A 16,137-nucleotide genomic window follows, 5' to 3' on the forward strand; every position below is an offset into this window, starting at 1 on the left:
TTATCCCAGCTACATTTTTTATTTAAAACATTTCTTTCTACGGTGTACAGTTTCTCAGTTAATCGTTTTTTTTTGCGTTTTTCCTCCCTACGAGGGGGACTTCAGGGGGAAGCCCGGGGGTAAAAGTGGTAAACTTTTGTGCATCTTTTTTGGAATCCAAAAATTAATATTCTCTGAAAAATTCAGCTTGTTCGTATGATTTTTAGGGGTCAACTCTCTGACGACTCTTTTTTTCTTACTTGATATGAATATGTGTTTCATTCTTTCCATTCTTTAATTTAATTTATTCGTGTTCGTTGTCAGTTGTGCCTTTGTCATATACCTTGTTTTTTACTACAAATTGTCTCCATTTTTCCGGCTTTTCTTTCTTCTCCGCTACTCGCTGTTTTTTTGCATCTCAATATTTTTAAAAATGCCTTTCTTTTTGCATCTTTATTCCCCTTCGTCTATGATATGATATAATATATGACTATGATATTTTTAAAACCAATTTTTTGCGTTTTACCGTTTCCCTTGAGTTCTTTATATTTTTTATGTCGTTTCTCATTTCTTTTTCTTTGGTTGTAAGATCACCATTTATGAATACCTTTTCTCGCTTTATTTTTCAGCTTTTTTTTTTGCACAATTCTATTTTTTTCCACGTGTTCTCTTATTTTTAGTAAAGTCTCTGTCCTAGTTAGTCTGCTCTTTCTACATTTAGTTCCTCGTTTAGGTATATTCTTATAAAATTTGTCATTTTTCTTTTATTTCCTCTTCATCTCTATCAATCTTTAATCCAGTTTCCTTTTCCAATCTATTTTCCATCTCATTTAGACGTTGCTTTGTATTTTCTAATTCCTCTTTTATTTTCAGGTCTGACTTTTTTAATTCTATTATCTCTTCGTCATATTCTCTATTTTCTTTAAACTTTTGTCTAAGCTCTTTGTACATATCTCTTAGAAGGTATGCATCACGTCATCTCTTTCAGATTCTTCTTTTCTCTTTCGGCTAGCAGGGTTTTCTTATTCTTTATAAAAGGGGATATAGAATCCCTTTCTTTTCTTTTACATAATCTGACGTATTCGCTTCGCAGTCTGTTTTCATTTTTTACAAACAGCAGGAGTGCGGAAGGAGTTGTTTCCACCTCAACAGTTCACAGAACTCACTCCTGTCAATTCTGTCTTTTCAATCATTTCAATATACGCGTTTAAATTAATTAGCCGTTAATTGTTTAAATCAATGCTATTTTATACGACTTTATGTACACATAGGCAACGTCGCAATTTTGTTTTAAAGATTTAACGCAGTTTTGGTGAGTTGGAAGGCAATGTTGTCTTTTTGTGGCATTTTTTTGAAGGCATTTTGTGTCAATTTCTACTAATGAAATTTTTTTTTAGTTTTTTACTAATGAAATTCACCAATTTTATTATTTATTTTGTCTCTTCACTATCATTGTCAATTTATCTTATATATCACTTCTGCCGAATTATTCTCCTTTATTGGAGTCCCTGTTTTTAGAGTTGTTTATAGACGGAAAATAAGAATTTTTTTTTTAACCAACGCAAGGTTGCCAACAAATAAAGTACTAACTAATATAGTAAATGTTTTCTAAAATAAACCAAAAGATTTGCAGGAAACTATGAGAAAACACTCCGTAATCATCCCAATATTGAAGCTCTTCAGCTACTGAGCAACAAGAGGTTAACAACAAGACTCATGAGGATTAAGCCCTTTGATCTAGTTTAGTTTCCAATATTGCATATAAAAGAATGAGTTCAGTTTTCAGTGTTATATGCAACATCAGAGGAAATGCCGTGCTTAGAAACTTTTATGTTAGTGACTAGTGCAACAATTTATGTTTTATGCGATGTAAGGAACATCCGCATGTAAAGCTTAAATCAATATTGTTTCTTATCCTTACAAACTACCAAAATTACCCTTGCGAATGATTCATCCATCCTCAGCAAATACTTTAAGAAATGGAGATTACAACCAAGTACTACAAAACTAAAGTATCAACTTTTCATTTGAACAACAGGCTAGCAAACACGGAAATACGAGTGTATCTTTATAACAGACTATTTAAACACAATGAATACCCGAAATATCTTAAGGTTACTCTAGACAGAACGTTAGAGAACACCTTATAAAAATACCAGCAAAAGTAAAACACGTAACAACATAATACATTAACTCTGTGACCCTATATAGGGGTACACAGCATCAATCTTAAGATCCACTGCTTTTGAGCGGATGTATCCGCTGGCAGAATACTGTGCACGGGTGTGATTGATTAGCAGGCTTATACATCTGGTCGATATACAGCTAAACCGTGCATTGCGTATGATATTTGGCACAATTATGCCCACCCCCACAATGTGGCTACTTACCCTTAGTAGCATAGCTTCACCTAACCTACGCCTCGATCGGGTAAAAGTAAAACAAAATAATGGATAATTGTCCACTTCTAGTTCACAGTCCACAACGGCATTCCCGATATTCTTGGAAATCGGCTCTGATCCAGGTGACCTCCCCGAAATCTGCTCAAGCGCTTTATTCCAATTTTGACTTGAATGCCTGATGGAGACAACGTTGGGAAAGTAAATTGAATTCGTACTACCCTAGTTTACTGAACATAGTAGATAAACCTGACGGATTTGAAAGTCCTCGCAAGATTTGGACAACACTTAATGGAATCAGATCAAACTGCGGAAGGTGCGCCGTTTCCCTCTATAAATGGGATAAACTTCCCTCGCCTTTCTGTGATTGTGGAGCTGCGAGACAGACGGTCTAGCACATAGAACAAAACGGCCCACGCAGATCACGCAGAGGCGATTCTAAAGACTTATTAATGGCAATCGAAGAGTCAATAAAATATTTTTATAAAAATACTGGACATCTGTTTGTAAATTAAATAATTTGTAATGTATGAATGTAAATTGAATATTATCTATTCTGTGATGTAAGCCATACGCTAAATAAAAATAAATCGTAAGTTAGAATAAAATTACTTATTGGTCTAAAAACAGACGAAACTAATAATGTATATTGTAGGTGCGGCTGAAAAAAAATGTGGAATATACAACAAATTCATGGCGAAAAACTTTATTTTAACATGATAAAAAGCTTGTCAAATTTTATAAAATAAACATAATACATAGAATATTTGTATAATAATAACTTGTCAATGTGTAAAATTTAATACGTTTTGCGAGAGTGTGTTGTTTGTGTAGAAAAGACAGGCCATGTTCGATAGGTCATACATTAGCTAGAACATAACCAATGAAATAAATAGCTGCTGAAATTAACACTTGACGCAATGGGGCCTGCCGCTATCTACTTGGAATGACTGGTCCTTCATGATAGGTTTCGAGCATTTCTGAAACGAAATATATTCATTAAAATCCTGTACTAAATAATAATATAATAGATTAAGTTGTTTAGTTTAAAATTAAATTAATCTCGCGTACAAAGTTCTAACAAATATATACGCTATAAATGGCAATATTTTATAGCCATTTTTTTTATCTTCAGAGTAAGAATGGTTATCTAAAGGAAAGTGATAGAAGAGGGCCAGTTACGTGTAAAATACGAACAGAGATATATACACCAATATATTCAAACAAAATACTAAAGTATAAAAAAAAAGAAAGACGTATTATGTACATAAAAGAAATTATTAAAAATAATATTGGAGGCTTGTTCGTACTGTAAAGGGGTCATAATGGTCTAAAAATAAAAGTTAACGTATTGTAGCAGTTTGTGCTAAAAATATGACCGAAAACTTGGCACTCTTTCCGAATTAGTTATGGTAAAATGACACTTGGCAGAAACAACATATCAGTTTGTTATGCAAATAATATCTAATGGTAGAGCGGTGTTTCTTGTCAACAAATTAAGTCTATTTTCTTTTAGGAATTTAGAAACCATGTAAATGTCAAGAGGATTCCAACGGTAATATTAATATTGTAAAATTTGTAGTCTTTATTAATACGTCTATAATACTTTCAGACTAATCAAAGTTACAAACATTCACGGGATACTTCGTAAAATATTTTAAGAACGTAATAAATAAAAAAATGTTCAAAAAGAGTATGAAAGTATATATTTGTCACTCTCAATATCTTTATAAACGTAAAAAGGAAATTAAACAAGATGTCAGTCAAATTAACACATTTGTAATTTAAAAAAGATGTATAGGGTATTGATGGCAGCTTAAATATAATAAAATGTAAGAGAAAATTTGAGTTCTGATGAAGTACAGAAAGACAAAAGGATAAAAATTTTTAAGTTTTAAGTTTTAAGAATTATTCTCATTCCACGGTTCTGTAATTTTTGTAGCATGTTAAGTTTGTTAAGGTTAAATAAATATAAGATTGATGAGCAATAGTCAAAATGAGATTGAATAATTGTGTTATATACTGTTATTTTTGACTATATTGATAAATTTTGAGATATTCTACTCAGAAAGTAAAGTTTTTTTGATATTTTTTTATGAACGTACTCGAAGTGACTCTCAAAATTCAGAATATTGTTAAGCTGGAATCCCAAATATTTAACTGTTGTGACAATTTCAATTTTTTCATTATTAATATTTAAATTTATGATTTCATAATCAAGCAACCTATATTTATGTTTGGTAGTGAAAACCATTGCCTTTGTTTTTTTCACATTCAACTTCAGTTTATTCATTTTTAAATATTTATTAACCATATCTAAAATAGTGTTCATTTTTTGAATAGCTACATTAAAATTTTCATCATTACAACAGATTAGAGTATCATCGGCAAAAAGATTAATAATGTCACAAATTACAAAAATATCGATATTGTTAATGTACAGAATAAATAAAAGGGTACCTAATACACTACTTTGAGGAATCCCTGTATTACTATCCATTTCAGATGACAATTGGTCTTTAAAACGAACTTTTTGTTTGCGATCTTGTAAATAATTTTCTAACCACGAAATTACTGTACCTCCTATATCATACTGTTTAAGTTTAGAAATCATTATTGTCCTGTCAATGGTTTCAAAAGCTCTTTTTAAATCAAGAAATACACCGACTACTTACTTATTTTTATCTAAATTACTCTTTATGTGACATAATGTAACATAATGGTCTATAGCTATTTGCACATTAACCACCATTGTCCACTATTTTATATTTTATATGTGTGTTAAATGTTGAGTGTCTATGCTTTTATAAATAATCTCAACGACTAGTAAGTTGCACTGGAAATTTGTGATATTTTATAAATATTTACATTTTTTTTCTTATTACAGTGTCTTGAAAAAGGAATAAAACCATTCCGAAAGCTAGATAAAAAGTCATAAGAGTGTTTCATTAACATCCCGGCCAATTTTCTGACTGCAACCCTAATAAACTGTGTTGTTTGTTTATATTGATAGTCCCTAATATCCAGTAATTCTTATATATATATATATATATATATATATATATATATATATATATATATCCTGGTATGTTTTACAGGAACTAACAGACAACTTGACCAATTCTTATCGTATAATTCACTCCATAGTCATATTGAATCCACAATAGAAACAGAACTGAATCAATCCATAAATTTTCTAGATTTAAAAATATCAGACTTAAAAACAAATATGAGTTTTCCGTATTTCATAAACCTACCCATACTGGCACAACTACACAATTCATCATCCCATCCTACACAACATAAATTGGCTGCCTACCCTAGCATGTTAAATAGATTAATAGAAATTCCCATGTCAAAAAATAACTTCGAGGACTTAAAAACAAATATAAGTTCTCCCTATTTCATAAACCTACCCATACTGACACAACTACACAATTCATCATCCCAAATTACACAACATAAATTGGCTGCCTACCATAGCATGTTACATAGATTAATAGAAATTCCCATGTAAAAAAATAACTTCGAGATAGAACTGAATATCATTAAGCAAATAACAGTAAACAATGGGTACAACGAACACACAATAAATAAAATTTTAAATCGAAAACTACATAAGAAAGACCTGAAGTTAGTATTTCCACCACTAGAGATAAAACCAAGTACCTTCTGCTCGATTAACCAGCTTTTAGAAAAAACAACAACTTAAGCAAATTTATTAAGAACAAGAGTCAAAAGGTGTATACAAACTTAAATGTGGCGACTGCCCAAAAACTTACATCGGTCAAACTGATAGAACTTTTATCAAACGTATAGCAGAACATTAAAGGGCTTCTAATAATAGAAAAACAGACTCTAGGTACGCACTTTACCTTCTAGACCATAATCATTATTTAATGACGAATTTCAAATTCTTCACATTCAAAATAAAAGCCTTAAGCTGTCTTTACTACAATCTATGAAAATCAACAAATTTAAAAATACAGACATAATTCTGAATGACCAACTTGAGACAAACAGTTCTCCCCTCCTAAACTTATTTAGTTAAAGACTATAAAGTGTAAACACATACCAAAAATAGATCACTTGAGAAAAGCACTATGTCCGAAACAGTTGTAGTGATAATAATTTAAAATAAATTTTGTGGATGTATTGAAAATAAAAGTTTTCAGTGTTTTATTGTTAGATAAAATGAATTTCTATCAAGTAACAGTCGAATCCATCACATGTGAAAATATATATTAGACGAACATGCGCTAACAGGGTTGCGCATCTGCAAATCTGCTCAGAGTCATAACAAGCTTCCATAATAGACATGCGATAGGCAAGGGACACCTGCATCAAAGGGGCTGTTTCATGAAGACTTCTGCAGGTTCTGTAGTAGAGAGCCTGAAGAAGTGAATCATATCATCCATAACTTCTATAAAATATTCAAAATAATAAAGGATTTTTCCATTATAACATAACGTATTGTCCTTAATATGCTAATAACAAACGTAAGAATTGTAATCAGAATCCATATATACGTTTGATCTGTGTTTTAGCATAAGTATATCTAGGAAAATTTAGAGTAACATAATATTAATAATATTCATCATCATGAGATAGCGCTACAGCCCTTAGTGGCCCTTGGCGCCTCAAAACATCCTTCCACCTTTCCATATTCAGTGGCTCTCTTCTTCATCTCCGCAATCTAAGCTCTCCCAAATCTTCCTCCACATGGATCCTCCAGCAGCGTCCCTTCTAACAGGCAGTTTATTTTAATGGTTTTAACGATAAATGCATCACCAAAAAGTCTATAGACTTCAAAATTATATTATTTTCTCCATATACCTTTTACTTTTCTTTACAATATTCTCAGCAACTCCTCCTCTCGCGTCGTCATTACCCATGTTTCCAATTCGAAATTTGAGCATTTGGCAGGTTATCGTTTTATAAAGTTTAGATTTTGTTACTCTTGACATAGTTCTTGCTTGTAAATGAGGGCTTGGCAAAAGTAGCAGCGATTAGCCACACATATTTGCTTTTTTATTTATTTGAACGTATCGTTTTTGCAGTTCGTCAGTAATAATAATATCGTATGGAAATATTCGAGCGTAAAATATTCCGCATATTTAGAGCTATAAACGACCAAGGGCAGTGGTGCAAAAAATATAAGTTCAAATTATGCTAACTCGAATGCCAGACAACACGATTACTAAAAAGCTAACCATAGGACACATATACGTAGAAGAAGCAAAGACCGGCCGCGAATTAGGTGGTTAGAGGGAGTTGAAACCGACTTAGGAATATTAAAAATCAGAAGATGGCAACAGGTCGCCATAACCCGAAAAGCATGGCGACGAATCTTAGAGCACGTCAGAATCCACAAAAGTTTGTCGAGCCAAAAATAATGATGATATATAATTGTGGTAAAACGCAGCCAATTAAATTGGATTTTTTTTTAATTAGTTTGTTAGTTCACAGTACTCGCTCAGGTGGATGTTGTTGAATTGCCATTTATGTTATAATTTTGTTGTGTTTTATTTGATAGGTTAGTTACTGTTACAATTTACATTATAATTCCATGCTTATACAAGTTCTACAGTTTGTGTTGTTAGGAACGGCTCTTAAATCAGCATCTTTAGCAGGAACAGACTATAGTCCGTGATAGTGGAATTGAGGGTATTTCAGTACTCATCAGGAAGTTCGATGCTCGCTGGGTTTAGACGCTTAGCAGGAATGGAACTTAAGTTTTAGGGAGTCTGGTAAGTACTTGTTCTCTTCGATTAAATGTCTTTTTGAGAACCTGCTTTGCTCTGTTTTTCGAGCCATTTATGGTGATGAGAACGTATCTCTTACTTAGGCTAAGAATCTTATCGTGAATGGATTTATTGTTTGCTAGTTGGTGAATTAACGCTGACGAATAGTCACGTTTTTTGCCCACGATTCTCCTCAGAATTTTTCTTTCAGTGGCCATGTCTTATTTATGTTGTATTTTGTTTAATAGAGCGTAGATTTTCGGTCTGTATTGATTGATTGATTGGTCTTATTATTGTTTTATAAGTGTGCAGAAGAGTAACATGATGGGTGGTCCCAAATTTACCACTTAGTGCTGATAGGAATCTGGCTATGTTTCTTACCCTGTTAGGGTGTTTTGTAGTTCAGGGTTCCAATTGAGTGTCTTAAAATTTCGACACCCAAATATGACACTCAATGTCTGAAATCGAGTCGTTCTTCATCAAGCAGTATGTGGTTTTGCTGTTCTAGTACAAAGCGTGAGCATTTGAGGTTTCTGAATAGGAATAATTGTATTTTTGTTGGATTTAAAGTTACTCTCCATTTGTTGAATTATCCGACTATTATGTTGAGTTATGCTTGAGCTTCTTCGAATACAAAGCGTTTTCTACGGTTGAGTCGAGGTAGACCTGAGAAGGGCAAGGCCGTGTCGTCAGCGTATATAAGGATACTTTCAGACGAGGTATGGTAAAGTGGAAGGTAGCTGTTATAGACTGTATAGAGTATTGGCACTATTATTGAGCCCTGTAGAACTTATGCTAGAAGAGTGAATGAGGTGGATAGTTTGTTTTCGGATTTGACCAGTATAGTCCAAGCTGTTAAGAAAGATTGAATTATTCTCAGAAAAGGAATGGGCAATAGTTCGGTGGAGTTTTTAGAGCAGTTTGGCATGCCAAATCTGGTCTAATACTTGGTCTGTATGGTTCAGAGTCGATTAGTGGTTGAGAGTAGGAAAGTATTCTAACTGCATACAGGCATTGATAGTTTCGGCTAGCAGCGGGAATGTGGCTTCTGGAAGTTGTTTGAGGCATCTCCTATGTATTCTATCTGGGCCAGGGGCGGTGTTTTTGCCTAGGCTATACAATCTTGTGACGGTTTCGGTATCTATTCAGGACAATATCTCGTGATAGTTGGGCCTTCTTTGGGAGTCTGGCAGAAAATAGTCTATATTCGCTCGGTTACTATAAGGAAGTGTAGACTAAAGTTGGGGTTTTCAGGGATAAGGAATGTGGATTGGAGTGAAACCTTAAAGATTCCAGCTTCGTTTAGCGAATTTTTGGTTATTTTATCGTTATGTTTGATATAAGAGTGAGGTTGGGTTTTTTGTTTCGTTAGGATTTTGAATTTTTGCCAGAATTTACCCCCATCTCGATATTCTAAAAAATTAATTAACAGTTTACAGATTAATTGCAGTGACTTTGCCTTGCCGGCGCTTAAACTAGTGATGCCTGCAGCCTTTGTCTCCGCCAATTACCGATAGAACTTTTATATCAAGGCTAAATCAAACCTTCTCATAGTAACAGTAACTTTTGCTGCAGCTGCCTTACGTCGAACAAATCTCACCCTATGTAGGTGTGCATGCATGTATGTGTATCTTGTGTTTGTGTGTGTCATGATCAATCAACAAATCTATAGTTATTGATATAGCTGTGTCCCCGCCTGTATTTATTTGGTTATACGTTATGCACGTCTGTCCTATTGCCCCATATTGCTACAGGACATTCCCTATTAACCATTGGGAGGCGTCTTGGCATCAGGTCTTAAATTTTAGACACGATATCTAAAAAATCAGATATATGAGGAAAAATATATTTTATTCGTAAGCTCAGGATGATAAGGGGGACAAGGAGAAACTTGGACTGGTGACGAAGAAAGGCCTGAAAAAAGATGGGAGACGGCGTAAGCGCAGTGGCAGGCAAACAGTGGATGAGGTTGGCCCAATAGAGAAAAAGATGAAAGCCATTGGGGGAGATCTTCATTCTGGAGTGGATGGATAAAGGTTGACGAAGAGAAAAAGTGTTATTTACGTAAATTTGTATAACCAATATATGTCGTATGATTTTTTTTCTTATTCTGCTGCCAACTACTATGGTGTTGAGCATCTAATAGGCTCTGCCTAATGCAGGGGGACTGCGGCTCTGAAATTTGCGGTTTAAATCCTTCAAGGTCTCTGCAATATATCAAAGCTATATTTAAGCTACCAGTATTATTAATATATGTGGTGAAGCACTCTTAATTTCTGAGGGCTGGCACATGACTCCTTCATCTCATCTCAAACATGACTCAGTAATTATTCGAGCAGTGTGAGGCAGTGCATTATTATGCATAAATATTGTTTCGTCTCCAAATCATAAACTATAAAACATGATCTTCTAGAACCTGTGTCAGGCACCTATATGCAGTCAATCTCCCATTCTGGATAACGACTAACTCTCTGCGAGTTTCAAACGATATTCCTCCCCATTCCATAACTCACCTTCCACCAAATGGAAGTCGCTCGGTTACACAGGCTTAAGCATATCTCTCGGCTTTGTCTCGCCACCCTCTTACACGTTTGTATAAGCCCGTAAGACAGAATCTAGATTTATGGGAAAACAATACACGACATCAATCTTGTATTGTCCAAGCCAGGTGTTCTCGTGCAAAATTCAATCTGACAATTCGGTGTTCACGTAAAAGCAGAGGCCCAGTTACTCTAGTTCCCGAAGAAAAATCAGTAGCATAAATCATCTCCTAACTGTCCATTCACTTACGTTTACATTTCTTATTTTTTGCAGATGAAGGAAAACTGTCGTGATCATTCGGTTTTTCAAAGCACTAGAAACGACAAAGGGTTATCTCTATCTGTTGTAATTCTTCCTCGACCTGAACTAGATCTTCGAGTAAGCAATTCGGTCTATTCTTACCGTCGCCATACTCGTTGTACACTCAAGAGGCTTACACCAACATTTCTGGCAGTTTCGCGCTGACCGTGGCCATCTTCTAAGGCCGCCACAATTATTGCCTCCACAACAGAAGCATCATTGCAATACACTGACAGTGATAACATTACACGAATAATTTACAATTTACGTTAAAACTACAGAAAAAAAAACTATGCTGATAATAGATTTTAGGAACTAGGGCAAAAGGCCCTACTTATCTCAAAAGCTTATCTAAACAACAATTTTGTCAAGCAATCCATTAGTAAACTATGCTACAACCGAAAATAGTTAAAAATGAATACTAATTTCTTAGAGAAATTCGAATTACAGAGTGACTCTAATTTTATCATAAAGTCGAATATTCGAATATTGTTATAAAACGAAAAAGTCGATATTCATGAAACTTTGCGTGCAAGTACAATAACACATTTAATGCCATTAATGTGATCTCTCTATTTCCGGTTTCACTGGAAATACTCTCAACTTATTTAATTTAAATAGGACATTCTGTATATTTTTTGCAGATTTAAAAAAAAAAGTTATTTCTAATTTAGATATACCAACTTTGGTAGAAGGAATTTATTAAAACGGAAAAAAAATCACTTCAAATGTCCAAAATATTCGCAAAAAGTTACACATAATGTGTAAGCCTATTATAAACCAGTATAATAAGAGTAAAATATAAATTCTTGTCATGTTTTTTTTGTACTAAAAAAATGTAGTAACAAATAAACGAGCACTATCTAGTAGGTAACTGTTAATAAACCAATTCACAATAATAAGTTTTAAAATAAAAATGGTAATCGTTTTAGAACTGCATTAAAAAAAGTTGAATGTTTGGATGGAAATTGTCCAAAATAGGCTTATAGACCTATTTTTCATGGACAAAAACGTGACTGGTGACAAGTTTTTAGATTTACTAAATAACCAAATTATTCCTGCACATCAGTAGACCAGTTACCATAAAATTTTTGGTTTCAACAAGATGGAGCGCTTCCTCAATTATCGATGGATGATTCATAAAATGGCCTGCTCATTCTCCGGACCTTCATCCGTAAGTTTTTTTTGAGGTTATCTAGAAGTCGTGGAAAGAGTGACTCACGAATTTAGTAATAGGATTGTATAGTATCTGGTAGAGATGTAATATCCTTCATAAAAATAGGTAGGCTTAGATGGGCTGGACATGTGTCAAGAGCAAATGATAATTACCCACCCAGACGAACTCTATTATCGGTCCCAGTGGGAAATAGGAGTAGAGGCAGACCACGACTGAGATGGAGGGACGGTGTGGACGAGGACGCAATGAAAATCGGCGCGGCAAATTGGCAACGGTTGGCGATGAACAGAAACGACTGGCGAAATAGACTGGGGAAGGTCAAGACTCAACTAGAGCTGTAGCACCACTGATGATGATGATGATGATGATTGTATAGTATCAGGAGGTAAACAGCGAGCATTTTGAACATTTGAAGTATTTTTTTTAAATTATTATTCTCATTGGTCTTATTTACCTATACTTTACCTATTCTCTACAAAACTAGATATGTATAAAATTGGAATGACAATTTCTTTGAAAAGCTGCAAAAATGTACAGTATATCATATTTAAATTAAAGTTTAGGGTATTTCCGGTGAACACGGAATTAGAGTAATAACAAAAAATATGGCGTCAGATGTTATTGTACTTGCATGCAAAATTTTATGAATATCGTCTTTTTCGTTTCAGTATTTATTTGGTTCCATATTTTATCATAATCCTGTATGTAGATCTCTTATGTAGGATTTTACCGTATGATTAATATTATATCAACGTACTACCTATCTAGTTTAAATAAATTATATTTCAACAAAAACTTACTGAACATCTGAAGCACATTTGATGCCATTTAGCATCCAAAGCTACGATAGCCTTATCAGGGATTGGTTTGCCACAACCTTTACACTTATCAGCATGTTTGGCAACGTAGCATTTCTGGCAACGAGGAAGTCCTGCGACGTCCATGAATTGTTGTCCAATCAATTTGGCTTTGCAGTCTTCGCACAAGAAATGGTCTTCGTGCCAGTTGACTCCCATCGCTTGAACGCATTTCTAAAAATACGGTTAATGTTAAATATATTTTTCTCTATCGATTTTGGGTAATACTTTATGATCGATAAACACGCGAAGAAAATAACGTTTGGAATCTGTTCATATAAATATGAACGAAAATGTTAGAAAGTTTTAAAGTATAACCAATAATACGCAAATACAAGTAGATGTACAATTGTGTAGATAAGTACAAATAGTATAAATAAATTTTTTACTACAAAATATAGATATTATTATATATATATATATATATATATATATATATATATATATATATATATATATATATATTACTAATACTAGTTAGAGAGACTATTATTAGTTTTAATAAATAAAGAAACATTCTTAAAACCCAAGATATTTACCTATAACAAAAATAAACTTATACCAATGGCTGACTTATTGAAACGAGGTTTCGATAACAACTTTGAAATAGCTGATTTCCCTCGTTTCAAAGAGTCAGCCTGTGGTATATCAAACACCTTTTAAATGTGATTTTTACAACTTTAAAAGGGTTTTCGTCTGTATAACATAGGCATTGGCCTTCTAATATTATTATTGTATGTGTTTTGTGTCGACAATAACTCTTCCATGTAGCAAAGTATTTGTAGCCTATAAAACGAAGTTCTAAAGATGGCATGTTTCATGCCGAAAGTACTCAACTAATTTTAATAAAAAAAAAAAAAATTGAAAACATATACCAGTTACCAGTTTAACCTATAAAAACTTTATTTCCTGGCTACTCCCCTTTGATATTCTAGTTTTCTTTTGAGAATTAGTTGCAGTCTTCGATATCGACATTTTCTCAATACGTGATCCGAATTACATGTTTTTTTGACGTGACAACGTCTTAAATTAGGTTGTGGCTCGGAGTCATTTAAGAAAAAGTGTAACGCCCGCTCACGTCTGTTACAGTGAGTCACCGAACGAGAGAGAGGCCCGCCGGACCGGCGAATGCCTTGCGTCTCTCTCCCACTCAAACATGATCGGTCCGCTGCGCGCGGCACTAGAGAATTAGGCGCGTTGAATCGCTAAAGTTGAAAATCGTTGAAAGTATCGTCAGCTGTGTCTGTAGTGAAAATGTAAAGTGCTTACAGTGTCCTATTTTAGGGGGAACCACCAGTATCAGATATAATTTTAGGAAATTACCTAGGGACCTATATTCTTTTATAATATTGCTATGGATTTATCCATTTAATATTGAGCAATGATTGTAAACATTCTTTATAGTTTAAACTTCAATGAAAATTATTAACTGTGTCTAAAGACATATATGATATGAGGTATTTTACCCAAGAGTATTAAGTATAATGAATATACATAAAAACATAATTTTGTTTTCTTAGGATTTAACATTTTGTCAGCACATTATCTCAAATTCACACTTAAATCAATATGTTTTTACTATTAGGTCTGTTGAATGTTTGTTCTTTACACAAAATTTAGTCTATACTTCATATTTAGTAAGCGGTAAAATATACATTACAATTCAGTTGTTTATAAACCACTTTCAAAGCATAAAGAACCTTTTAAGCTTTGTTTATATTATTTTGTGTATATTAATTGAGTTAATTGGAGTAGCCCACTTTGATACAAAAATACAGTCAATTTATGGATATTTCAAAGTGACAATCTAAAAAAAGCTGATTTCCTCCCATGCATTTTATTAGAAACACTTGAAATTTAAAAAAAATTTAAAAATCGTAAGATGTAAGACCTTAATCGTGAGATCGTGAGATTTGTCTTCAATTCGTGAGTAGATTCGTCATTTACAACAACTACAACAATAAAGGTAAATAATTGTACACTAATATTTCATTATCGTAAACTATGATTGATTGATTAATTGTTAGATTGACACAAAAGTTGAGAAACTGAATTTATAGCGGCAATTCCTTGTTCCTATTGTGCAATTTAATAATATTCATATCAATAAATATTCTACCGAGAAAAAGACGTTGTCACGTAAAATCTTCGCCCGTAAAACCGACTTTACAGGCAACCGATTTTTTTTTACTTCTTCTGCAATTAATTGGGGAACAGCCGATGAAAATTTAGGGGCCACATTTTTTTTTTTTCGAAATCGTTAGTGTATCTTTATTTTTAATTCGATTTAATTCGATTAGTTATATACCTTTGTTGTTCTACATTGAAATTACTATTGCCAAGAAATATAAATTTTTAAGAAGTGGTTTAAGTAATTCATTGTTTTATTTGTATATCTTGTTTAACTGGACATGATAATATAGTCATTACAGTACACATATCTGTGAACTTTTTCAACTAATCTTGTATTTAGTTCAAGTTTTACATCCTTCCACCAGGAGTATACGCCTCCTGTTTAAGGGTTTTCTGATCCGGCTTCCGCCAGGGATCAATTCAAGTTTTCACTGTTTGCGATTCTTCTCCGTTACAGGTTGGTGACTGTTTTGGCTCTATTTGTAATTGAACTTCAATCCTTTTTGTCCTCAATTTTTTCATTCGAGTTATATTATATTCATCTTTTTAATGTCCCATCTGACCTGATCCTCCCATCTGCACTTCGGTTTTCCTTTAGATATCGTAGTCATTGGTTTCCATATTATCATTTTCTTTAATAATTTTTTCTCGTCTTCTTTACACATGCCTAAGCCATTTTAGTCTAGGCCTTTATGTGTCGAATAATGTGTTCCTCGTTCATCTAATTTCTAATGAGTTCCAATTTCGTTATTAAATAGCCGTCTAAATTCTCCGTCTTCTATTTTCTTTTGGTTCCCAGGGTACGTCTGAGAATCTTTCTTTCTGCAATTGTTAACTTTTCTTCATCTCATCGGTTGAACATTTAGTATTTGTTTAATAATGGATTAAATATAAAATAAATTTTTAAAATTGCAGTTTGATTCCAGTACGTAGTCCAATGATCCAAATATCTTTTTCATTAATTTCAATATTTTTTTATTACCATTAGTTTCATACAGTGGACTTTA

The 16,137-nt window shown here is 33.3% G+C and overlaps 2 protein-coding genes across 6 annotated transcripts in view; one reads left to right on the forward strand and one right to left on the reverse strand.

Annotated features, from left to right (window-relative positions):
• LOC140439667 (uncharacterized) overlaps positions 1 to 16,137 on the forward strand; it is a 226,478-nt gene that overhangs the window by 65,919 nt on the left and 144,422 nt on the right. The window lies entirely within an intron of this gene.
• The window catches only part of LOC140439669 (paxillin), a 127,176-nt gene continuing 114,107 nt past the window's right edge, over positions 3,069 to 16,137 (reverse strand). For all 5 annotated transcript variants that reach the window (XM_072529730.1, XM_072529734.1, XM_072529731.1 and 2 more), the window contains 2 exons: positions 12,941 to 13,171; positions 3,069 to 3,358 (listed from right to left, as the gene is read on the reverse strand). In XM_072529730.1, coding sequence (XP_072385831.1) covers positions 3,284 to 3,358; positions 12,941 to 13,171 — 306 coding nt within the window. In that variant the 3' untranslated portion in view covers positions 3,069 to 3,283. The remainder of the gene's footprint in view (positions 3,359 to 12,940; positions 13,172 to 16,137) is intronic.

Source organism: Diabrotica undecimpunctata, chromosome 4 (genome assembly GCF_040954645.1).
Source record: "Diabrotica undecimpunctata isolate CICGRU chromosome 4, icDiaUnde3, whole genome shotgun sequence".
NCBI classification, from domain to species: Eukaryota; Metazoa; Arthropoda; class Insecta; order Coleoptera; family Chrysomelidae; genus Diabrotica; species Diabrotica undecimpunctata.